The 26,922-nt window shown below is 43.7% G+C and overlaps 1 protein-coding gene across 1 annotated transcript in view; it reads right to left on the minus strand.

Annotated features, from left to right (window-relative positions):
- Positions 1–1,019: 1,019 nt before the first annotated feature.
- FAM216A (family with sequence similarity 216 member A) overlaps positions 1,020–26,922 on the minus strand; it is a 36,314-nt gene continuing 10,411 nt past the window's right edge. Inside the window, exons 4-7 of the mRNA XM_082257753.1 lie at positions 20,120–20,234; positions 9,065–9,125; positions 8,845–8,939; positions 1,020–1,363 (exon numbers count right to left, since the gene is read on the minus strand). Of these exons, the coding sequence (XP_082113879.1) occupies positions 1,254–1,363; positions 8,845–8,939; positions 9,065–9,125; positions 20,120–20,234 (381 nt within the window). The 3' untranslated portion in view covers positions 1,020–1,253. The remainder of the gene's footprint in view (positions 1,364–8,844; positions 8,940–9,064; positions 9,126–20,119; positions 20,235–26,922) is intronic.

Genomic DNA, 26,922 nt, shown 5'->3' on the forward strand with positions numbered 1-26,922 from the left:
GCGCTGGGATCCAATTCACCCATCATTCCAGTAGTAAAGCCTTTGGGAAATTTCAGCTTGATTCTGAACTAAAACCCCCTAAACAGATCTATTTTGTACAGAAGGTTCTGCATTGATCTAATCTCAGTCAGAAGTATCATCTTACCAAATTGTTTCATGGTGTTCATAGTTTTAAAGGATGCATATCTGCATATTCATGTTTAGCAAGAATCTCAGAAGTGTGCATGGCTAGCAGTGAGAATGCACGCAGAGTTTAGGGATATCCTGCACACAGGATGCAGAGTTCAGTTCTCCTCCACAGGTTCTTACCTCAGCATCCCCTTTCAACATATCACTTCCATTCCATCCCTCCTCAGCTCTGCCCTCTGCACACATTCCCCTCCAACATCTTCGACATGTCCTAACTTTGCAAAAAGCACCCTGTCTAGCTCCGTTCCTTCCCACACACTGTAGGCATAGGCAGCTCTGCATCTCTCATAGTGAGATCATCCAGCAGGCATCAATGAACCAGGAAATAGATGGGAATCACAGAGCGTGTAATCTACCATGCAACGCCCCCCTCCCACCCATGACCACACTGCACCTGGGGCACCTAAACCTCCCTTGGCACAGCTCTGAGTGCAAGGAGGGATCTGGGGGAGCTGCTAGGAAAGGCAAGCTGTCATTTGTGAACCCAAAGGCCAGACTTAGATGTTTGCAAGTGACAGTGGGGAGAAGAGTGCTGGAGGTGGAGGAACGGAGTTCTGCTATGTTTCGCCTGAAAAAAGCCTTGGCTGAAACTGTACTATTCCACAATAAAATTAAGTTGCACAATTTTATAGCCAAGGTCTTTTGAAATAGAACATGTCAACCAAAACGAAATTGGCAAAAATAATTTATTTTTGCACACTAATACAAGGAGCTATCAGCCTGCAAGATTTAGTCAAGTAACTAAATTCTGATGTTAGCTGCTGCATGTGGAAGTGTTCAAAAAGCCATCTCTTGTTTCCTGTGATTGGCTCCTCATTTAGAAAAATATCAAAGCAGAATAAAGCAAGGTTACACAAAGTATCGGGTGCATGAAAGCACCTAGTGCTCAAGCGGCATCCTAAGCTGGTGAGGCAAATATTATTAAAGCTACTTGACAGTCATCAATACCAGAATCTAATAGACTTTAAAAGTGCCCGGTTTCACAGAACCACAATTTTTATCCATTAATAATATTCTTACAAAACATATACATGTGCTCTAATGTTTGTCCTGTATTGTGCAGTTTATTGATCATAATTGCCATCATTGACTGAAAGTGACTTGATCCATTGACTTGTGGTTTCTTCAATGGTTAATGCAGAATCTGCAGATATAGCAGTGGCCTGCTGTGTGTCTGCAAGAAAAATAAAACATCTTCATCAAATCCCTGCAAGAAGAGTTACATAGTTACATAGTTAGTGAGGTTGAAAAAAGACATCAGTCCATCCAGTTCAACCTATGATGTGTGTGTGTGTTTGCTTTTAACCGTACATTGTATACCCCTGTATGTTGTGGTCTTTAAGGTGCCCATCTAATAGTTTTTTGAAACTATCAATGCTCCCTGCTGATACGACTGCTTGTGGAAGAGAATTCCACATCCTTACCGCCCTTACAGTGAAGAACCCCTTACGCATTTTAAGGTTAAACCGCCTTTCCTCTAGTTTTAGTGAGTGACCACGTGTCTTGTTGTATTTCCTTACTCTGAATAGTTTGTTCCTTATGCTAGGGTCGCCAGTACAGTATTTGTACATTGATATCATATCCCCCCTCAAACGTCTCTTCTCTAGAGAGAATAGGTTCAGTGCTTGTAGTCTTTCCTCATAGCTGATGTCCTCCATTCCCCTAATTATTTTTCCTGGTGCCTCCATGGCAGCATACTAGTGATAGAGCCCCGCCTCTACTCCTCCCTCAGGACTAGTGAGTAGCATAAAAGAAAGGCCCAGCCCCCTGTCCCATCATTCTCCTTTTTTTCCTCATACCTTCCTGACTGGTGAAGAATAAGCAGTATGTCCATACCTCTGCCTCCAGGCAGCTTTCCGCCGGGTTCAGCCTCTCCTGTGCGCAGTCCCGGTTCTTGGGTCGCTCAAAGCACTAATAAGGCCGGGAACCCCCTTCTGTGGATCTTTGGGGTACAAATTGCAGTGTTTCCTCATAGGAACGCATACTGCTACTGTCTCTTTAAAAATCTTTAAATGTTTGGCTTTGCAGGATTTTGCACAAGGACCGTCTTTTTTTTTTTTTTTTTTTCCCTCTTTTCAGCTTGGATTCCCCTTTTAAGTTTCCCAGTACTTATTTGTGTGTTTGTTTGTTTGTGTTCGTTTTCATTGTCATCTTCCCCTTCTCTTTCCCTCTTTTTCTTTTCCCTTCTTGCCTTTTGTCTTACCTTTTCAGCCTGTCCCTTTAAGTTTTCTATGAAAACATCCGATCCTGTGTACATGGCTCCCAGTCCTGGGATTCCCCCTGCAGCGCCATGCAAATCGAGGCCGCCCCTTGCTCCACAGAGTCTCTGCGTCTCTGCGGACCGCCTCGTAGGGCGGGGAGTAGGGCCGCGCACGAGGAACGGTCTGCGCATGCGCGGGCGCATGCGCAGTGCGGCTGAGGCTCGGGCGGCCATCTTGGATGTGGGAACCAGGTGTAATTTTGCCCTGAGTTCCCACAGAAGCTAAGGGGAGGGGTTTTGTGCTCTCTTAGGCTGCTCTGCCTATTAAAGGGCCATTCCACCTGCTGTCCACCCGAAAGACAGCATCTTTCCCTGCTCCTACCGACTTGTTAAAGCCCTTGGTAGGTAGCATTTTATAATACTTTTTTTTTTTTTTTTTTTTTCCTCCGTCATCATTTCCATTTATTCAGTTGTTATTTGTCTTCAATAAAACCTTTTTTTTTTTTTTTTTTTTTTTTTTTTTTTGCCCTTCTTTTCTTCTCCCTTTTTCTGTTTTCCTTCTTGCGTTTTTTTCTCACAGCCGGTCCTTCTGCAACGCCCTACGATGAGCCACTCATCACGTAACCAAGATCCTCACAATAGGTATGGGACCACCTTTCTGTAAGTATTGAAGTAAGAAGGAAAAGAGTGCTTGTATGGACTAACAAGTGTCCTTTGTTCCAGCCCAACACACTCCAAAAGATCCGGGAAGTCTTCGAGGCACCGCGACCATGACAGTCCAGATCGCAGATCAAGATCTTCCCACTATAGATCTTCAGAAAGATCTAGGTCAAGATACCGTCGCTCTCCTTCTCCGCCATCACATTCATCAAGGAAGAAGTGCTGGGCTTGTGGCGCAGTACCCTTACCTAGAAAACTAGTCTGCCAGGACTGTTTTCGGGACTACGCAGCCAACCGGGAGTTGGAAAACAAACAAGTGGTGGATCTGCTAAAGCAGACAATGAAAGATTCCCTTTCGGAGTTGACAACTCTAGTACCCGCACAGGCGGCTCCCTCTGCAGCTCAAGTTCCGGACAGGGATGATAGCGCTCCAGGCCCCTCTGGGCTAAACCCTTCACGCGCTGCGGCTCCATTACTTGGAGAGGCATCTTCAGGTCACCTTTCAGAAGAATCCATAGAGGAGTCGGACCCGTCAGGCTTTAACTATGCCTTAATCCCACCTTTTATTCAGGCAGTTAAAACAGCAATTGCCTGGGAGGATCCTGAAGAACCCACTCCTAAGTCAAAAACATATTTTCCCTTCCTTAAGAGGAAACAAGTATTCTTTCCTCTTATGGGCGAGATAAGAGAAATTATCGAAGAGGAATGGAAGAAGACGGATAAAAAGTTTTCATTGGGCCGTCTTAATAAACTCTACCCTCTAGCCGAGGCTGAAGCGCAATCATTAAATTCCATGCCGGTGGTGGATGCTGCAGTCATTCGGCTCGCCAAAAACGTGACACTACCTATGGAAGATGCAGCGTCATTCAAAGATCCGCTAGATCGGAAAATAGATCTGGACCTAAAAAGGAGCTACCTGGCCTCGGGCGCAGCCTGTAAACCGGCTATTGCCCTTACATCTGTCTCCAATGCCATCAGGGCTTGGACAGAAAATGTTGAGACAGCGCTACGCCAAAATGTCCCTAGAGAAGACATTGTCAAGGCACTGGAGGAACTGAAAATTTCGGCCGATTTCATCGGAGAGGCCGCCATCGATACCATACGTTGTTCCGCACAATCAATGCTCCACACAATAATGGCCAAAAGGGCCCTCTGGCTAAAACCATGGACAGCCGACCTTGCGTCCAAACAGAGTTGGTGTAAGATTCCGTTCGACGGCAAAACCCTCTTCGGAGAAAAAATGGACAAGGCCATTTCCAGGGTAACTGGAGGCAAGTCTGGTCTCCTGCCACAAGACAGGAAAGTCAAGAGAACAAGAGTCTATTCGTCTAGATTCCGACCCTCAAATTCCAGAGATTTTAGGCAAACCAGACAGAACAGGGATAACAGAAGACCCTGGAGAGGCACCCAGGCCTCTTTTTTGAACACACGCAAAACCAAGGCTTTCACCACTCCCCAGGAGGCAACGAAGCCTTTTTGACGCCAGAAGATCGCAACCCCTCCCAGTCGGAGCCAGGCTACAGGCTTTTCTCCCAATTTGGGCTTCGCGTTGTCAGGACCCCTGGGTTCTGTCAACAATCCATCAGGGTCACCGGTGGGTGTTTGCTCATCCTCCTCCTCATGCATCGTTTCAAGAGTCAAGAATACCAGCCTCGCCATCAAAAGCATTGGCATTATCCCAATTCCTGACAGATCTTCAGCTTCAAGGTGCAGCTATACCGGTTCCATTGGCGGAGCGTTACACCGGTTTCTATTCTCCACTCTTCTTAGTGCCAAAAAGGACGGGAGGTTGGAGGCCGGTGATAGACCTCAAGAGGCTCAACCGATATATAGAACTCGAGAGCTTCAAAATGGAATCCCTGCAAACTATCATTCAGGTCATTCAGCCAGGCGATTGGTTGATATCTCTCGATCTACAAGATGCTTACCTGCACATCCCAATCTTCCCAACTTATCAGAGATTTCTGAGGTTCGCTGTGGGCGAGATACACCTTCAGTTCAAGGCCCTGCCATTCGGGCTCTGCACGTCTCCGCGAGTGTTCACCAAGACCTTGATAACTGTCCTAGCCCCCCTCAGGGAAAGGGGGTTGAGAGTGTACCACTATCTAGACGACATTCTCCTGTTGGCAAGCAATCCAGATCAACTCAGATCCCACAGGGAAATTCTCCTTCAGACCTTACAGGAGTTCGGCTGGCTCATAAATTTTCAAAGAAGCAACTTGTCTCCGACACAACAGATGGTTTACCTGGGAGCCATGTTCAATACCCAAGTGGGGACAGTGTCCTTACCCAGCCAGAAGATGGATATTATCATACGGAGGATGTTCACTGTAATTCGGAGTACTCATCTGACGGCCTCTCAGTGTCTGAGTCTAGTCGGCACAATGTCCTCTTGTATTCCCATGGTGCCATGGTCCCACTGGCACCTGAGGTTTTTCCAAACAGGTTTTCTGTCACAATGGAGAAAACAACACCTCTCCCAGAAAATCCAAGTGACCGCCTTAATGCGCAGAAGCTTGTTTTGGTGGACGAAGAAGGAAAATCTTGCCAACCCCCGTCACCTAGGCTCATTCAACTGGACCATCCTTACGTCCGATGCGAGTGGGCACGGATGGGGCGCCCATTGCGGGGAGGTCAAGCTTCAGGGAAGATGGTACCACTCAACCAAAGGGGTGGTATCCAATGTACTGGAACTAAGAGCGGCATTTCTAGCTCTGATTTCCTTGGCACCCCTCCTCCAAGGCCACAGAGTCCTCCTGAGATCAGACAACAAGACAGCAGTGGCATACCTGCTGAGACAAGGAGGTACTCGCAGCAGGACCCTCCTCCGAGAGGTCGAACCCATCATGCTGTGGGCAGAGAGGAACCTACGAGATCTCAGGGCCGTTTACATTCCGGGCCGGCTGAACACAGTGGCAGACGCTTTATCCAGGAGGTTCGCAGACAACAACGAGTGGTCCCTACATCCACAAGTTTTTCTCCAAATCACCAACCTCTGGTACCCTCCTCAAGTGGACATGTTTGCCACTCCGGACAACTCGAAACTGCCCAGATTCTACTCTCGTCTCCCCTGCTCTCAGTCGAAAGCAGTCGATGCCCTGACATGCCCGTGGAATTTCTCGACAGCCTATGCCTTTCCTCCCCGCCCACTGATTCTGAAGTTTCTCCAGAGACTTCTCACAGAATCAGTACAAGTCCTGGCGATACTCCCTTTTTGGCCGAAGAGACCATGGTTCCCTCTAGCCATCCATCTCAGTGTGGAACCCCCCATCAGGATTCCACTTTTTCCCAACCTACTGTCCCAGCAGGGACTATTTCATCCGAACCCGCAGAGATTAGATCTGCGGGTTTGGAAACTGAAAGGCAAAGGTTTCAGGCCTTAGGGTGTACCCCTGAAGTCATCACGACACTTTTGAAAGCCAGGAAGCCCTCTACCAACGCGGTCTATTCAAAAGTGTGGAACAAATTCCTAGCGTTTGCCGCGGGGCAGGACTTCAACCCCGTCCTCCCCTCTACCTCTCAAATCTTAGCCTTCTTACAGACAGGACTGGATTTAGGATTGGGACTAAGCTCCCTCAAAGTACAGGTAGCGGCAATCTCGGCTGCAACCAACAAGAGATGGGCCGAAGATCCTCTAGTGGTTACCTTTTTAAGAGGTGTGTTGAAAATTCGCCCTCCCGTTAGACGCTCGTTTCCACAGTGGGATCTCTCCCTGGTCCTGGAAGTTCTTTGTAACCCCCCATTTTCTCCAGTGGAACAGGCTTCTCTTTGGAATTTGTCATTACAAACTGCCTTCCTCTTGGCCATCACCTCCGGCAGACGAGTCTCCGAGCTACATGCCCTGGGAATAAGTGAGGATCACATCACCTTTTTTCCGGACAGGGTTGAACTTCGCCCTAGACAGGGGTTCATCCTCAAGGTCTCCTCCTCTTCCCATCTTCTAGAACCTTGGGCCCTTCCGGTTTTCCATAACGCGGATGCAACTCAGCACGACCTAGACATCTCTAGAGTTCTTCGAGCCTATCTGGAAATCACAAGTTCATTCAGACAATCTGACAGTTTGTTTGTCATCCCCTTTGGGAAAAACAGGGGCAAAGAGTCCACCAAGAGGACTCTATCATCATGGATCATCAAACTCATCCAGAAAACCTATAAAGTCAAGGGGCTATCTCCACCTTCACAAGTAAGAGCTCATTCTACTAGGGCAGTCTCGGCTTCCTGGGCGGCAAGGGCCAACGTTTCCTTAGAGACGGTTTGCAGGGCCGCCTCATGGTCATCACGTCATACATTCTTCAAACATTATCGTATCGACCCAGGGTCGCTTACAACTGTAGAGTTCGGCAGAAGGACTATTCAGTCAGCCATGTCTTTGCCCAATTAAAGATTTGCATATTTAGCATTACCCACCCATTTGTCTTGCTAGTTATTTATCACTAGTATGCTGCCATGGAGGCACCAGGAAAACGGAAAATTGTTTCATACTTACCGTAATTTTACTTTCCTGGTGCCTATCCATGGCAGCATATGCTCCCACCCTTGGTATTCTATATGACAGAGAATGATGGGACAGGGGGCTGGGCCTTTCTTTTATGCTACTCACTAGTCCTGAGGGAGGAGTAGAGGCGGGGCTCTATCACTAGTATGCTGCCATGGATAGGCACCAGGAAAGGAAAATTACGGTAAGTATGAAACAATTTTCCGTTTTGTTGCCCTTCTCTGGACTCTTTCCAGAGAGTCCAGAGAGAGTTTCAAATCTCCCTCTGCTTTTAGAAAAGTTTGATTTCTGGCTATCGTACTGATCCAATGTCTTCAACACCTTAAGCAAAATTTTGGAACAAGTATGCAAATTGGGGAATTCCGAGTTCAAACTGACTTACTTATCTCCATGATTGTTCGTGTCCAAGACTAAAAGTACAACTTAAGAATAAGCTTTTTGTTTTCATTTTGGGTAAAGTAAGGGAGGATTATAACCCCTGTCAGGTTATATTTTTTTTTCCTCCATATGATTCTCCCTTAGGGGAGATTTTTCTTTGCTTTCTGTCCAACAGCCAAAACAGGAAGTTAGAAGTAACCCCTCCAAAATGAATTAATTCTTGGTTGTCATCAGGTTCACCAGAACTAGTGTCCCCATTTGATGATCGTGATAATGGTTAACAGGACGATTAATCCCCCTTATGGGGGAACAGACCGCATTAAAAACCTGACAGGTGGTCTAATCCCTCTCCATTCTATCCACAACTACAAAGTTTTTTTCTTTATTCATACTGTTAAATAAGGTAAGCCCTGAAACAATCATATTCAGGAAAACTGCAATGGTAGCCTTCCTCTATTTCTTAGTATAGATATAGATTTCCTAAAATATATTTATGTGACATTTCCTTGTGAATAGCAAAGGTGAGTTCTGAATGGCAATTTAAACCAGGTGGTGTGAATTAGATGTTAAACATCAGAAGAGGGATCTATTTGGAGGTAAAACTACTTGTAAAAATACAAGATGGCTCCAGCCTAATGTATGATTTTCAATAATCTCTAGCCCTTCCAATAAGAGGGTATATTGCTCTTACTAATAGAATGCTTACTACTGGCTTCATCCTGTGTGAAAAGAATAGGAAGCAGTCAACATTTCCCAAAGCTTTCATGTTCCTAATTCTACCATAAATATTTGCTATATCTTTCTAACCTGATATTTTGAGGTGTGTGGATACTTTACCAAATAATATCCTGCATAAAGGAGCTGATACACTGCATTCAATTAAACTATATATTTACTTAGATTGGACAGACCGGAAAAGTACCTTTCGTGACTGATGTTTCTTCCGCTCCAGAAATATTGTCTTCTATTCCAGAAATGCATGATTTACTTTTGGTTTCACAATGGTTCATTTGTGACCTAATGGGAAATAAGAAAATAGAACTTGCGCATATACAGTTTATGCAAATTAAATAAATTGTGTATGTATCCAAAGCAGTATATATAATATTTCAACCTAAATTATTTCTGTAAACATACTGTACCTTGTGCAATGATCCTTAAATGTTCCTGACATTTTGTGGTTCAAGTGTGCTTTTCTTGACCCTTAAGAGAAATAATTTGGTAAGACATCAAATTAATATTTTCCCCACCCGAAAATACTTTCAGTGCAGTTTAGGCTGGTGGAAATCTCACCAACTTGAGATACTACAGTCAGTTACAGAGAAAATTCCTTAAAGCTGACCTTAACACTAAAGAACAACACTATCTGTAAAAAAAAAAAAAAAAATTTCATTACCACTGTTTTATCCAGTTATGTTTTGCATTCTGAAACAGCCATATTTGTGTAGCCTCAGATTTCTGGCCTCTCTCGGCCAGGGTTCCCCTAGGCCTAGGGGTTGCTTTAGTAATGATCAATTTCTACCTCTAAAATAAGTAACTATGACACCAGTGATCTTTTGAGCTATCTATAAAGCCAGCCATTAATGATGCAATTTTCCTTCCTGCATCCACGGAAAGAAAATTGCTTGATTCCTCCATCAACACAGTCAGAGTTGATGGGGGAATCCCCCCCCCCCCCCCATTGGGCTATTGTGTTCTGCCTTCGGGTGGAGCCGCCCCTGCTGGGAAAACAGTGATTACTGCTAGCAGCTATAGCTGGGGCAATAATATCATGTAAACACCTGGCATGCTGGCCAAGCCTGTCCATAGATGGTTTGGATATCAGCCTGTCCATGCTGAACCAGCCAGGATCAAGCCATCTATGGCCAGTTTAGGAGGAAATTCTTCCCACTTCTTCCCACTGACTACAAATGTAAAGAGCAATTACACTTCAACCATCAAGCTAATGTACTGTGAATTTTAGACATAGTAATTATTAGCAAGGGTTCATGTTAAAAGGTTGAAAAAGGCTGGCATAGAGAGAGACTTGATTCTCTTTCCTACCTCTTCTACAAAGAATAAATTTCTTGTGAGGCATCAGACATCATTGCAGCCTACACCTAAGACACAGACAGACTAGGAGCTTACTCTTTGTTAACCAGTGTTGGTCATCTTACTTTAAAAAAGTAATTAGTTACAGTTACAAATTACTTCTCCCAAAAAGTAATTGAGTTACTGACTCAGTTACCACATTGAAAAAGTAATTAGTTACTCAGCAAAGTAACTGCAACTTTTTTTACTATTCTATAATGCAATTACGTTCTATAAGATCTTTAATAGTTGTGGCGGTGTGGCACACTGTGGGGGTCTCAGTCCTGAATCCTCCTGACTGTGAGTAACTGTATTTTGTTTTGTTTTTTGGTACCTGCTGCCTGGAGTGGCTGGCTGTTGGTGGTGTGGCACACGAGTGGTGGCGGTGTGGCACACTGGTGGTGGTGTGGCACACTGGTGGTGGTGTGGCACACTGGTGGTGGCAGTGTGGAACACTGGTGGACCTGTATAATATATCTTATATCTGGAGAGCGGTGATGTCACTCCTGTATAATATCTTATATCTGGAGAGTGGTGATGTCACTCCTGTATAATATATCTTATATCTGGAGGGCGGTGATGTCACTCTGTATAATATATCTTATATCTGGAGAGCGGTGATGTCACTCTGTATAATATATCTGGAGGGCGGTGATGTCACTCTGTATAATATATCCTATATCTGGAGGGCGGTGATGTCACTCTGTATAATATATCTGGAGGGCGGTGATGTCACTACAATAGAATGCACATTATACAAAGCAGTAATCTTTCTAAATAATTTTCATTAGATGAGTAATGCACAGTATATCCCAGGGTGGCACTCTTCCTCTCAGTGATTCCCTGTCCTGTAGGTCTTTGCATTCCTCTGACTTCCAGTGTTGTGGATAATGAGCTCCCTGTTGGGTGTAATATGAATATTGGACTCTAGGGGGCAGCAGTGCACAGTGGACATGTATTGAATGTTTTCTTCAATAAAATATCAGTTTTAACGATACTGCACTATGGAGGCTATTTTTTTCTATATCCATATGGAGTCCCTACCATTGAGGGAAGGTGAGGAGAGAGGAGTCACCCTTGAAAGCAATATATATAAAGCTGAAATATCCCTGCAAAGGGGCCTGCTATCTGGTAAGTTTAACCCCATAGGGGCACACACGTGAGAGCACTCGGAGCCATCGCACCATGGGGTGTTTCCTGGAATTGTTGGTTTATTGCAGCTGTCCCCTATTGAAGCACTTTAATGGCACTTACAGTGGGGGCAGCAGCTAGATATTCATATGTATCACAGATCCATAGAGATATCTGTATCCCTGCAGTTCTCTGCATTAAATTTAGACTGTTTTTGTCTTGCTGGTCACAAGTCTTTTCTGATGGTCTAATTAGTCATGGAGTTAAGTTAGTCTGTGATGACTTCACCAGGAGCCTGGGGGAAATATGGCTGCAGCACGAGATCCAGTGTCAGGAGTTCAGACATGTGATGCATTTTAGCAGAATATACATACATATCATTTGCTGGAATAGAAGCTGAAGTGCCAGTCCTGTACCCGGAACCCACACAAAGTACACACCTCTTTGCACGATGTGCTGCTGCTGTCCCTGTCCGACTCCTGGCGCCGCATGACTCACTCGACTGAGTCTCCTCCTCTTCTCTCTCCAGTACCACGATCAGCGGTCATAGAGGAGAGGGGGAATACAATTACATCTACTGCCATCTAGTGGCGGTAGATGTAATTGCGGTAACGCAGCCGAAAGTACCGGCAGTGGCGTTACAGGGACAGGACGAGTAGTCAGTTAGATTACTCGTTACCCTGAAAAGTAACTGCGTTAAGTAACGCCGTTTACTTAAACGCAGTTACTACCAACACTGTTGTTAACCAACTACCTCGAGTTTTGCTTAAAGCTGCTTTAAGTAAAAATGAATGGGACTAGATCCTCTATTTCAGATCATAAGATAAGTAAAATATGTTAAAATTTTACCTAACACAAGAGAAGCATTATAAATCTTACAGCCAGGTTGCTATTTGCCAAGGTCTTCTTTTACAACGAGAGTCCAGGGCAGTCCCAGTGGTGTGAATGGGCCCTAAAAGATTTCACTGCTTAAAGCTGAACTTCAAGGAAACAAAAATCCTTTCTTACAGCGTGAATGCATAGTGGAAGGGGGAGTAGCATGCAAAAAAAAATTTTCACCCCTATGCAGTGGCAGTCGAATGGCCTTTGACGTCATTGGAGCCAATGCAAACCCATCACCCTACATTGGCAAGAAGCATCTCTACAGGAACATGTTCGTTGGGATACATTGGCAAGAGGACACAGAGGGATAGTCAACCGCCAAAGAGTATAGGAAGAGGGGGCCAGCTGCGTGGGTAAATAAAAGAACAAACCCGATTCCAAAAAAAGTTGGGACACTGTACAAATTGTGAGTAAAAAAGGAATAAACTAATTTACAAATCTCATAAACTTATATTTTATTCACAATATAATATAGATAACATATCAAATGTTGAAAGTGAGACATTTTGAAATGTCATGCGAAATATTGGCTCATTTTGGATTTCATGAGAGCTACACTTTCCAAAAAAGTTGGGAAAGGTAATAATAAGAGGCCGGAAAAGTTAAATGTTCATATAAGGAACTTCTGGAGCACCAATTTGCAACTTATTAGGTCAATTGGCAACATGATTGGGTATAAAAAGAGCCTCTCAGAGTGGCAGTGTCTCTCAGAAGTCAAGATGGGCAGAGGATCACCAATTCCCCCAATGCTGTGGCGAAAAATAGTGGAGCAATATCAGAAAGGAGTTTCTCAGAGAAAAATTGCAAAGAGTTTGAAGTTATCATCATCTACAGTGCATAATATCCAAAGATTCAGAGAATCTGGAACAATCTCTGTGCGTAAGGGTCAAGGCCGGAAAACCATACTGGATGCCCGTGATCTTCGGGCCCTTAGATGGCACTGCATCACATACAGGAATGCTACTGTAATGGAAATCACAACATGGGCTCAGGAATACTTCCAGAAAAAATTGTCGGTGAACACAATCCGTTGCTGGCTAAAACTCTATAGGCCAAAAAAGAAGCCATATCTAAACATGATCCAGAAGCACAGGCGCTTTCTCTGGGCCAAGGCTCATTTAAAATGAACTGTGGCAAAGTGGAAAACTGTTCTGTGGTCAGACGAATCAAAATTTGAAGTTCTTTTTGGAAAACTGGGACGCCATGTCATCCGGACTAAAGAGGACAAGGACAACCCAAGTTGTTATCAGCGCTCAGTTCAGAAGCCTGCATCTCTGATGGTATGTGGTTGCATGAGTGTGTGTGGCATGGGCATTGGGCAGCTTACACATCTGGAAAGGCACCATCATAATGAAAGGTATATCCAAGTTCTAGAACAACATATGCTCCCATCCAGGTGCTGTCTCTTTCAGGGAAGACCTTGCATTTTCCAACATGACAATGCCAGACCACATGCTGTATCAATTACAACATCATGGCTGCGTAGAAGGATCCGGGTACTGAAATGGCCAGCCTGCAGTCCAGATTTTGCACCCATAGAAAACATTTGGTGCATCATAAAGAGGAAGATGCAACAAAGAAGACCTAAGACAGCTGAGCAACTAGAAGCCTGTATTAGACATGAATTGGACAACATTCCTATTCCTAAACTTGAGCAACTTGTCTCCTCAGGCCCTAGATGTTTGCAGACTGTTATAAAAAGAAGTGATGAGGGTTATATACTGCGCCAATCTCAATAGATAGAAAACACAAAAGCAGCTAGCACAAATCCTGAATAACGGATACAATAGAAAAGAACAATGGGTGCAGCGCTTATATATAGTGAGCAGTTCCTATATAATCCAAAAACGGGTGGAATAGGGGAACAGTATTAGCTCAATTTAAATCCAAATGTCAATGCAGGGGCCACCACCAGCAATCACCCAGGTGTTCAAGCCTCTTACCAGATTTGACCGACCCCCCCTAACAGAGGTCAGGCTAGCGCATATAGTAAACCTCCTGGAGAATCCACACAAGTCAGCACAGCAATCCTTGTCCTATAGCCCGATAACCACCGGTACCAGACCTCAGATCAGAAAGAAAAGGACACACTCCTCATGGTGCAGTATAACAACAGGCAGGTTTATTAAAACATAAAATGGGCCACTTACACAATATATATCAAGTGTTCGCTCATCTTTTAGTCAGCAATGGCAATCAGCAGCAGCTCTGATAACCAAAAAGATGGCCGTGGTGTCCTCCGATGTACTGAGCGACACGCCAGCCAAGCTCCGCCTACATGTTTCGTCGTAACCAGACATAATCAGGGGGCATGGCTAGCGGCGCTATTCTCACAACATATATACCGAAGGAAGGAGGGGCACATAACAATACTAGGATGCAGGGCTATATGCGTTCCAGCAGACCGGAAGTAATCTCTCCAACAGCCCCACGAGATTCCTAAAGACAGACGAGGATGGGGCCAACGCTCCCTGCGGATTAAACACCGATGTGTTGGAAAAAGGGATGGTTTTAATACCCATATTATAAACTTCTTTTGGACGGATGGGATTGGACATCATGTACCTCTTGATGTTCATTTTACGTACATACTTCTGGAGATCCATGAACGTCTTAAGTTTGTTGAGAGTTCTGGGTGGAACAAATTTCAGACCATGATTGAGGACGAATTTACCTTCATTAGACAAATCGACAGAGCTCAAATTAAAGAGACCAGTATCTATTAGACCCGCCTCTTTTTTTGCGGGGACCCTCCTGCCCCCTCGGGAGCCTCTTTTAGATTTTTTAGTATTTTGTTTTTGGGGTACCCCCGGGAAAAGAATATTGGTTTCCACCATAATTCCGGTTATTGGAATAAGAGCCTTCAAAATTCCCATTACCAGGATAATAGGGCAACCCCCACCTGTTATCCATAGACCCATTCTGGGATCGGCCCCTAGACCCCCACTGGTTATTACTAGAGGGTCCATTGTAATCAAATTCTCGATCATATGAGCCCCTCTGTTCAAACGGATGAACAGTCATATACCGATCAGCCTCCTCCCTCTCATAATTCAGAGGTTCAAACCTATTTTGCACGGGGATACCTTCCCTCTGCTGTTGAAAACTAGGGCGGGGATTCCCCCTGCCTCTCCCACGTCCACGGTGGACCCAACCATTCCGACGAGGGGGGGGGGGGGAGGTATGCCTGGAGGAGGGAGGGGATCCCCTTCCCTAAAACCAAATATGCGTTCCAGCAGACCGGAAGTAATCATCCCCACAAGAGGAGGAGACCACCGGCAATCCCACGCTATTTCCAACCATAACAATACAGGCCTACTTTATTAATACAACAATGTCCTGAAAAAAATGATATATGTATAAAACTGACAAAAACGCCAGTACAACTTAACAGACCGGCGCCATCTCGTGGTCACAGTGCTAACTGCCCAACCAATACATACAAAACAACACCAGATAATATCATAGCACATATCAAACATCATAAATTCACAAATCTTGACAATAACAACACATTATTAGAATAAATACATAAATTAAACTCAAAACATCAAATAAAACTTGTAAGAAAAAAGAGGAAAAACAAATCTCACTAATAAAACTAATAAATGGCAGCAAGATATATATTAAGCATTACTAATAAAAGCATTCACATCCCATTCGATGTTTAAACCGAACGGGGTGTATGTCCTAGCATTAAAAATCCAGCTGGATCCAATTTTGAAACCCCCCTGGTCATGTTGCTCCCTCTCCAACAGCCAGAAAACTTATCAATACACAGGAAGATGGTACCTTCCGGATTCCTTCCATGGCACTGATCGTAATGCCTTGAGACGCTGTGTTTAGGGTACCCATTAGTAATATTGGCTATATGTTCCTTAAGCTGAACATGTAGCATCCTAATGGTAGGACCAATATATTCTAGCCCACAAGGACATCTTATTAAATACACTACGTGCTTAGTAGTGCAGGAAATAAAGGGATTGATTTTAAAACTCTGGATAGTGGAATTGGACTGAAAACAATCCACCCTCCTATCCTTCATGGCATTAATCGTACATACAGCGCATCTCCTACAGGGGTAAAAACCCCTCTGGTATGGAAGAAGGAAATATTCTTAGGTGGATCAAAGAACATTCGGAGCCTCCTCTTGTCTGAGAGGAGGAACCCCTCTGAAAATCCTAACACCCCATAATTTCGGAGCATGTGCCAATATTTTCTAATAATGTTCTTAACAGAAAAATGCGGTTTTGGTCCTAAAAGATCCTCCCTGTTTTGCTGTTCGGCCCGAGCAATAGCACCATTAATGGTATCAATGTCATAACCCTTTTTGCAAAAATCTCTTTCAAGATGGAGGCCTTTAACAGGAAATCCTCCCTGTTAGTGCAGTCTTTCTCAACCTTAGGAATTGACTGACAGGAACGGACCTCAGCCATGCCGGATGATGGCAGCTGTTGTTGTTAATATATCCATGCCTGTCAGTCTCCTTAAAATAAGTGAAAGTGATGATAGCTCCCTCTTCCACTCTTATCCTAAGATTGAGAAAATGGATCTCAGTCCTACTGTATTCAAACTGCAATGTAATACCCCTACCATTATTGTTAACAAGGGCCATGAACTCATTCAAAGAGTTGACGTCGCCATCCCATAGGAGGAGGATGTCCTCAATATATCTTTTCCAGAACACCAACTCTGAGGTGGGTCTGGAAGTGATGACATCCTCATCCCACTTAGCCATAAACAGGTTGGCCATGCTGGGCGCAAATTCTGCGCCCATGTCCACACCCTTGTTCTGCAGATAGTATGTACCGCCGAACCAAAAATAATTATGGCCCATCGCAAAATCAAGAAGGAACAAAATAAACTCTCTGGAGACTCAACAAAGGGCCTCTGCCCAAAAAATGGGATACAGCGTCTCTTCCATGCTGATGGGAAATTATAGTGTAGAGGGACGAGACGTCAGCTGTGGCTAAGATGTAACTATCCTTCCACACCAGACCTCTCAATTTATTCATTACCTGCGTCGAGTCCCGCAAAAAAGATGGAGTTTGAACAACTAACGGTTGTAAAAAATGATCGATGTATTTACCCACCCGGGAGGTAACCGAATCAATGCGACTAATGATCGGCCTCCATGGGTTACATGGATCCTTATGGACCTTTGGCAGATAATAAATCACCGGAACACGTGGAGTAACAGGCACCAAGAAGGATTTCTCCTTCTTGGTTAACAATTTCCTCTGGAATCCACTATCAACCAAGGACACTAATTCCTTCTTGTATTTTAATGTGGGATTTCCACCCAAAGCAATATGTGTCCCTGTCTGACAATAACCTTCCCATCTCAAGCTTATAAGCCACGGTATCCAAAATAACAATGCGGCCACCCTTGTCTGCCAGTCTGACTATTATGTCGTCTCGATCCTTCAGGAGTTTCAGGCCTTTATTAAACATATAATTACCTCTTGGCTTTTTAATTGCCAACTGGTCAATTTCCTTGGCCACAAGATCCCTGAAGACAGACAAGGATGGGGCCAATGCTCCCGGCGGATTAAACACCGATGTGTTGGAAAAAGGGGTGGTTTTAATACCCATATTATAAACTTCTTTTGGACGGATGGGATTGGACATCATGTACCTCTTGATGTTCATTTTACGTACATACTTCTGGAGATCCATGAACGTCTCAAATTTGTTGAGAGTTCTGGGTGGAACAAATTTCAGACCATGATTGAGGACGAATTTACCTTCATTAGACAATTTGACAGAGCTCAAATTAAAGAGACCAGTATCTTTTAGACCCACCTCTTTTTTTGCTCAGGCCCTCCTGCCCCCTCGGGAGCCTCTTTTAGATTTTTTAGTATTTTGTTTTTGGGGTACCCCCCGGAAAAGAATATTGGTTTCCACCATAATTCCGGTTATTGGAATAAGAGCCTACAAAATTCCCATTACCAGGATAATAGGGCAACCCCCGACTGTTATCCATAGACCCATTCTGGGATCGGCCCCTAGACCCCCACTGGTTATTACTAGAGGGTCCATTGTAATCAAATTCTCGATCATATGAGCCCCTCTGTTCAAACGGATGAACAGTCAAAATACCGATCAGCCTCCTCCCTCTGATAATTCAGAGGTTCAAACCTATTTTGCACGGGGATACCTTCCCTCTGCTGTTGAAAACTAGGGCGGGGATTCCCCCTGCCTCTCCCACGTCCACGGTGGACCCAACCATTCCGAGGAGGGGGGGGGGGAGGTATGCCTGGAAGAGGGAGGGGATCACCTTCTCTAAAACCAAAAAAGGCAGAAGAGGAAGATGTGGCTGGTTGGGGGTTGGTGGAAGACTCAATCCCTGTGTCCATAACAGTATCGGAGTCCTCCCCAGAAGTGATGTTACACTGCCACTTGAAAACTTTGGCTTGTTTATAATCACCAACATCCCTTAGGAATTTTTTCTTTTTCTTGTTATAAAAAGAAGAGGGGATGCCACACAGTGGTAAACATGGCCTTGTCCCAACTTTTTTGAGATGTGTTGATGCCTTGAAATTTGAAATCAACTTTTTTTCCCCTTAAAATTATACATTTTCTCAGTTTAAACATTTGATATGTCATCTATATTGTATTCTGAATAAAATATTGAAATTTGAAACTTCCACATCATTGCATTCTGTTTTTATTCACGATTTGTACAGTGTCCTAACTTTTTTGGAATTGGGTTTGTCCTTTTCAGCGCCCCCCAGACATATAGTGCCTTGAAAAATTATTCATACCCCTTGCGATTTTCCACATTTTGTCATGTTACAGCCAAAAACATAAATGTATTTAATTGGGATTTTATCTGATAAACCAACACAAAGTGGCACATACAGTAATTGTGAAGTAGAATGAAAATTATACTTGGTTTTCAACATTTTTTACAAATACATATCTGAAAAGTGTGGCATGTATTTGTACTCAGCCCCAAAACTTTGTAGAAACACCTTTCACTGCAATTACAGCTGCAAGTCTTTTTGGGGATGTCTCTACCAGTTTTTCACATCCAAAGGGTGACATTTTTGCCCATTTTTCTTTGCAAAAAAGCTCAAGCTCTGTCAGGCTGGATGGAGAGTTTCTCCTAACAGCAATTTTCAAGTCTTGCCACAGATTTTCAATTGGATTTAGGTCTGGATTTTGACTGGGCCATTCGAACACATGAATATGCTTTGATCTAAACCATTCCATTGTAGCTCTAGTTGTATGTTTGGGGTTCGTTGTCCTGCTCAAAGGTGAAACTATCGCCCAGTCGTAAGTCTTTTGCAGACTCTAAAGTTAAATTTTGGTCCCATCTGGCCAGAGCACCTTCTTCCACATGTTTACTGTGTCCCCCACATGGCTTCTTGCAAACTGTAAATGGGACTTCTAATGGCTTTCTTCTTGCCACTCTTCCATACAGGCCAGATTTGTGGACTGCACGACTAATAGTTGTCCAGCGTGGACAGATTCTCCCACCTGAGCTGTGGCTCTCTGCAGCTCCTCCAGAGTTTCCATGGGCCTCTTGGCTGCTTCTCTGATTAATGCTCTCCTTGCCCGTTCTGTCAGTTTAGGTGGACAGCCGTGTCTTGGTAGGTTTGAAGTTCTGCCATACTCTTTCCATTTCGGATGATGGATTGAACAGTGCTCCATGAAATGTTCAAAGCTTGGGAAGTTTTTTATAACCGAACACTACTTTAAACATCTCTAAAACTTTGTCCCTGACCTGTCTGGTATGTTCCTTGGCCTTCATGATGCTGTTTGTTCACTAAGGTTCTCTAACAAACCTCTGAGGGCTTCACAGAACAGCTGTATATATACTGAGATTAAATTACACACAGGTGGACTCTATTTACTAATTAAGTGACTTCTAAAGGCAACTGGTTCCACTAGATTTTAGTTAGGGGTATCAAAGTAAAGGGGCTGAATACAAATGCCACACTTTTCAGATATTTATTTGTAAAAAAAATTGAAAACCATTTATCATTTTCCTTACACTTCACAGTTATGTGCCACTTTGTGTTGGTCTATCACATAAAATCCCAATAAAATACATATACTATTTCTGCTTAAATTATATACATGCAAATTTCTGTGATATTCCATACCACATCTTATCTGTGACTGCAGCTGATGTTCAAGTATGGCTCTCATGTTGTTGGTGCTGTAGATTTTTGCAATGCTGCATAAGTACCGCTTTTGTCCTATAGTCAGATCTGGGTGCTAAAATAAAAACATACAAAATGTGCATACATTTTCAAGTAAAGATATGTGTATAAAGACATCTTTTACTCTGAACTATTCTTACTACTTTAATTTCTTCAGATACAGAAGGAAACTGCGGCAACATAAAGTATTTTTTTCCTAATTAAGAATATATCAATCGATTTTTTTTTTCTTTTAAACCAGAACTTAGTGTCACTTCAAAAGAGAAGTGTGGGGTACAAAAAAATCCAAAAAACCTTATACTCACCTAGGTGGATGCAGCATCAATACGATTCTGCATCTGTCCCCCGCCGCCTCTGCACTGAGGACTGAGCGATCAAACCCTGCTGATTGCTCAGTTCTCCCCTCCGCTCTGAGCAGAGAACTGGGACCGTAAGTCAACGGCTTTCTGCTCTGCCCCTCCAGAGCTCACTGGAGCGCAGGGCTGGGGAGGGAGCAGCTGTCTCAGTCTCCCAGCAGCACAGCTGAGAGACTAAGCCAGCTGCCAGTTCAGGCATCTGGGTGGATCCTGACTGTAGAGTGACGTCAACAGACAACGGGCTTTAGCACACTGTCACCTGGAAAAAGGTTTACAGGAGTGAAGAAAAAACTGCACTCCTGTGATCCATAGGAGAAGTACAGTTTTTTTTTCAAGCAAAAGTGTCCGGCCTCGCTTCCCCATGCACAGCATTCGCCTTAGGCAATTGATGTGCACACTGCCTGCTGTGCCTCACGGGATATGCATGTCACATATCCCAGGAGGCCTAGCTCTCCTTTCAAAGAAGGAGGAGGGGGCAGGCTTGTTGGCACGTCATTGGGAGGCTTACCCGCTGAACCAGGAAGAGCTGGCAGGCCTCTCGATGATGTCAGAAAAAACATGGCGGCGGCACAGGACAGAACTATGTTTGGACAAGAGAGGATTTCAGCGGGACAACATTGGATCTGCTGGATGAGTGAGTATCTGAAATGTACAGATACCACCTGATCCTACATTCAAACCTATGCGCTTTTTTGTGTTTTTTTCGTTTTTCAGAAATGCACTACAGTCCGGTTAACATGGTTTCCTATGGTACATATTCACATCTGTGCATTTTTGGAAAAGGTTAGGGACCTTTCTCCTGCAGCAGATTGCATTTTGTGTGTAATAGACTTCAATGGAGTCGCACCAGAAATGCAAGTGTTGCGTTTTTGATGCATTTTTTAATGTTTTTTTGTTTTTTCCGCCACCGCCTGACCAGAAAAACAAAAAAAAAAAAGGAAAAGCTCTGCTCACCACAAACGCTCCCACAGTCTGTCTGCCCCACCCTGTGACATTTTCTTTCTTTCTTTTTTTTTGAAGGTTTAAATTCAGATTTAAAGAGTTTAAAACATACAATACAGAGCCTAATGGGCATACCCAGGCTCGCAAAATATACCAATAAAAAACTGTGAAAAAACAAAACAAAAAGTTGGGTCAGACCACAACAGTGGAATAAATCACAGTACTCATGGATCAAGACTCAGGGTGGCAATATTGTAAAGGGAAGGATTGTACATATGGCACTACCCTAAAAATCAGCACCAAACTACATTAAGGCATGTGCAGAAAGCAAATAGATGCGTCACCACCATTACACCAACTTCACTGGAAATTGACTATCAGTCGGGCTTAGCAGAGTGACTATTCGCAGATGGGGAATCTATTCATATATCCCAAACTTTATGAAACTTTTTAGTACAGCCACAAGATAAATACGTTGCTTTGTACAGTGGTAAGGCTGAATTGACCAGGTGCTTCTAAAAATTCAGTGAGGGGGCTGAGGAAGATTTCAATTTAACAATTACTTTACGTGCATAAAAGAGTAGAAGACCCAAGAGAGTCCTAGGGGCTCTACGAAGAGCTACCAGACCCAACAGACACACATCAGTCATCAATGGCACCTGAATAGTAGTGACCAAGAGGATGACAGAAGGTACAGCCATCCAGAATGTCTGGATTAATGAACACCACTAGAAAATATGTATAAAGTCTGCTGAGTCTGATAAACACCTCTAGCATGTAGACGGACTGATCTATTATATATAATTGCACGGGAGTAAGGTAAACTCGTTGCTGAATCTTAAATTTGATCAGTCTATCTCTAGTAGACACCAACTGAGAAAAGGAGCATTCACACATTCCCTTTCAGTCTTCTTCATCCAGCTCAGGGAGGTCAGAGAGACACTTAGCTTTAAAGGACTAAAACCCAACATGAATGGAGGAAATTAACTCCTTGTAGATGGTGAATAGGGGTTAGTCATGGACTTCTCACTAGGTAGATTTTCAAAGGCCGAGGTATATAGAGCAACCAGCTGATTGTCAAATTGTGTTTGGAAAGCATGTCTGAGTTGGCGATACCTACTGTAAATAGATAGGAGTTAGGCAGATTGTAGGCTTGCTTTAAACTATCAAAGGTCCACAACTGTCCCTCTAATCAAATCTGGTCTAGGTATTTAATGCCCCTCAGTGCCCGTATGTGTGGATCAGGAATGGACAGAAACTCTGACAACTTAATGTTAAACCAAATGTCAGTGTGTGGAGAGACATGCCCAAGAGTGTTAGGACGGGCAGCATAAACCACCGATCAAGCTTTCAAAACCATTTTCCTACAATTAGTCAATGGGAGAGAGGAAATGGGACCGCGTTACGACAGGTTTTGCAAGACCTCATAGGAGCCTAAACTGGAAAACTCCAACACCATCGCAGCCTTAGAATCGTCTGTAAGTAGCCAGTTATAGGCATGTGCCTGAAAACATAAAAATGCAGGTAAAAGCTTCATTTTAAATAAATGTATGCGTTCAAACAGGGAGAGAGGAAGATGCGACCAGGCCTTCAATTTAGTTTTCAAGTGTTGCACTAATGGGGTTATGTTTCATAAGTGCAATAATCAGAGGGTAAAGGAGTAACCACAATGCCATGGTATTTAATCTTGGTCATCCATACAAATGGGAGGTCTGGGTCAGCTAATCGCCTAGCCTCTGCGTCAATGGGCAAAATTTGAGATTTATCCCAGTTTCCTTTCAAGTCGGCATGATACCAGAAATGTGAAAGAATTAAGAGGTCCTTGTTAAGCGAAGGTTCTGGATCATTAGGAAAATGTATTAAATCATCCACACACGTGGCTAGCTTCTCTTCTATGGTGCCTACTCGAATACCTGCTACGGATTGTGAGCATCTTAGAGCTGTGGCCAAAGACTCCATCATCAGAGCAAAAAGTGCTGGGGACAGTGGGCAAACTCTTACCGCTCTCCACAGCAAAAGAAATAGATAGAGCCCCCCCCCCCCCAGTTTATTCTGGGCCATCGGAGACCTGTACAATATCTTGATCCACCTACAGAATTCCACCCCAATTCCCATGACCTCCAGGACAGTGAACCTGTATGGGCAGGCTACAGTATCAAATGTCTTCTTTATATCAAGTGCCACCATTACCGTAGCAGAGGAGTTGGCTGGGGGCAGTTTTAAGTGAGTGAAGACCCTTCGCAAGTTGATGTCGGTGGACTTCCCTGGCATGAAGCCAGTTTGGTCTATACAGTATTAACTAATAATGGAAGGACCATCAGCAATCTAGTCGCTAGCATTTTGTCAAGACTTGTAGACTTGAAGTCATAGTTTAGTAAGGAGATTGGCCTGTGGAAAGGGGGAAGATGGCCTGTCTCAATTTCCTTGACTGTAAAATCTTTGTCCAGAAATTCAAGATCAACTGTCAAAAGAAGGGGCAAATAAAGAGTACTGAGATGCTCCCGAAGAGCTGTGACTGACCCGCCTGGGGCAGCTCTATACAGGCAACTATAATAGGAGCTAAACTCGTTTAGGATGTCATTAGGATCCAAGATCATTCTTCCATCCCAGCAGCAGATTTCAGAGACCACAGTTTGGGTTTTTGATTCAGCCATAAGATTAGCTAGCAATCTTATCCCCAGACTCAAAGACACGGCCAGCCAAAGATTTTAACTCTAATGCCTCGTACACAGGTTCAGATAATCAGACGACTTATCGTTAGCATTTTGTTGCATGATACTAATATCGAATTCAACAATGCATATAAACGTAGGATTTTTTTCGTTAGATTCCAGAAAAGCTTCCTGGTTGCCTAGCTATGTATCAGATGGTGCAAAACAAAAGCAATGGCAGACAGGCTTTTTCCGTGCTTTTTTAGTGTTTCTGATCATGCGCGGTCTTTGTCGATCGATTTTTAGCGGACGCATACTGTACTGATTAAACTATTGTCGTTTGCTAGGCTATCGTAAGACAGAAGTTTTCGTGTTTGTCCCTTCGGATTTTGTTGGATGAACTGTCGTAATCGGCTGTCGAAAGCTGTGTACTAACGATCAGATTATCGTGCAATCAAGTCGAAAGCGATTATTTTCGTCCGATTATCTGAACGTGTGTACGAGGCATTAGTGAGCAGCCTCGGTAATAAGGCTTGTCTAGTGTCAGCGAGTTAACAAAAAGTTGTCAGAGTTTGGGGAATCAGAAAAGGCAGCTGCTGCTTTAGTCTTACTAGCTTCCAGTTGCTGGAAATGGGAGGATAATTTGTTCCTAACTGTTTTAATGGCAGGGATATATTCTCCAGGTGTATGGGCCTTCAAGTCCTCCCCACCACAGGGACTGTGGCAGTACCATCATTAATACTCCAATACTGCATCAGCGTAGGAGAAACCAGCTCCTCAACCTTCAGATCCTGTATCCACTTAGGCATTAAACGCCATGATGTCTGGCGCCTGCGATAACAAAGGGGACATGGTCAGAAAGACCAGATGGGAGGTAAGGTACCTCATTCACTGTCATTTACCAAAAGCCATCAATCCTGGGACCGGATTTGTGTGTGTAGAGAAAAAGGAGTATGCCCTGGAGGACTGATGTTTCCATTCCAGATTTCAGTGTATTAGAAATGCCCGAGCCCAATGGAGTAGGTCAGGAGTATAGGTCCTGTGTGGATTAGAGGAGTCTAAGCACGGGTCCAAAGTGCAATTAAAATCCCTGGCTAAATGTATTATGGAAAATTGCAACCTGGCTAACTTTTCATACATGAGGTATAATACCTGCTGGTTGAAGGGAGGTGGGACATATATATTGACTAGGGCATACACCACTGCCTTAACCTTGAATAAGGGCATGATCTATCTTCCTTCTTGATCTGTTATAAGGTGTAAAACTTTGCCTGCTAACAGCTTGTTTAAAAGAATGGCAACTCCCCTCGCGTAGCTGGAATAAGTCCCATGACATGCTTGTTATACCCAGGGTCTACACAGGGCCAAGATCTTTTTACCTAAGAGGTGGATTCATGTAAAAACAAGATATGAGCTTTATGATGACTCAAGTATTTGAACATTAATGCTCTTTTAAATTTATCATTTAGCCCCCTGACATTCCACTACAGTATTTTCAGTTCCATGTGGGATAGGTGTGAAAGATGAATAAGACCGGAAAGATAGAATACGGGAGCCAATTTCCACCAAACCACTGAGGGGAAGTGCCATTCTCTATTACCCTGAGTACAACCTGCATGTGATGATTATAAAACATGAACCTGAATGCAAGTGCACAATGAGAGTACAGTAACACAAACCATAGAAACAGAAACTCCCTACTGACAATCTATACCCCAACAACAATGAAGTCAATTTTTTTTTATCCTAAACCAGTGTTTCTCAACCTTTTTCAGTCAAGGCGCCCTTTAAAATTATAGACATTCTCAAGGCACCCTTTAAAATTATGGACAGTCCCGAGGCACCCCATTCTAAAATGTAAAAAAATATTCTTATAGTTTTACATAATGCAGCAACATCCACATGTAGGACACCAAGCGTTAGAGGTGATTTGTTATCCAAAGCAAATACTTTTTTTCACACTGGTACTGATTAGTATTCCATGTTTCTCTTCTCCCTTAATTTCTCTCCATCAGTCAGCTAAAGTGACCTAAACAGAGAAGGCAGAGGAGGGTCAAACAAGGATGCTGTGGAGGTAACAGACATCCTCCTTATGAACTGATGACATCATCGGTTGTTAGAATGCCATTATCTAGAAAGTCGTAATGGTGCATAATGAAAACCTGTGGCTTTGTGTAACTAAAAGGCAGGCTTCATCCACTTGCTGGCTTGTATAAAATTTTTGATACATTTTTTAGGAATTTTGCCAAGGCACCCTGGTTGAAAAAGGCTGCCCTTAATTAATAATCAAAGTCTTTAAGGTACGTCTAGAACCAAGTCTTCACATAAACCTAGTAAACTCCCTCCCGACTGGCAGCCTCAACAACTTTGCCAGTCAGTTTAGTACCCATAACTATTGGAATGGCTGTCTTCCTTGAAGTCTCTCCAAAGAGTGGCAAAAGCAGAACTTCCGATGCCGCAAATTCATAGAGGACCATAGGGCCTGCAGGTGCCCAGAGGCAATATGGGGCAAGGTGCCATGGTTAGGGCAACACAAAGAGGGCAACAACTACAAGGAGTGATCCATCATCGCCCAAGACAACACTCTGGGCCCCAGGCAGATACGTCTTGTTATCTGGAACAGAGAAGCAAAACACTAACAGGCCTGGTAATAAGGAAGCCTAATGAGCTGAATTATTTATCATTTGAACAGATAACATAAAGGAAGGATCTGAAGTAGAAAGGTTTCCCCCAGGACCCCAAGCAGGAACCAAACTTTAGGCAGGAGCAGGATGTTGTGCTTACTACAGGGTGT

The sequence above is a fragment of the Pelophylax lessonae genome, assembly GCF_965119305.1.
Source record: "Pelophylax lessonae genome assembly, chromosome: 1".
NCBI classification, from domain to species: domain Eukaryota; kingdom Metazoa; phylum Chordata; class Amphibia; order Anura; family Ranidae; genus Pelophylax; species Pelophylax lessonae.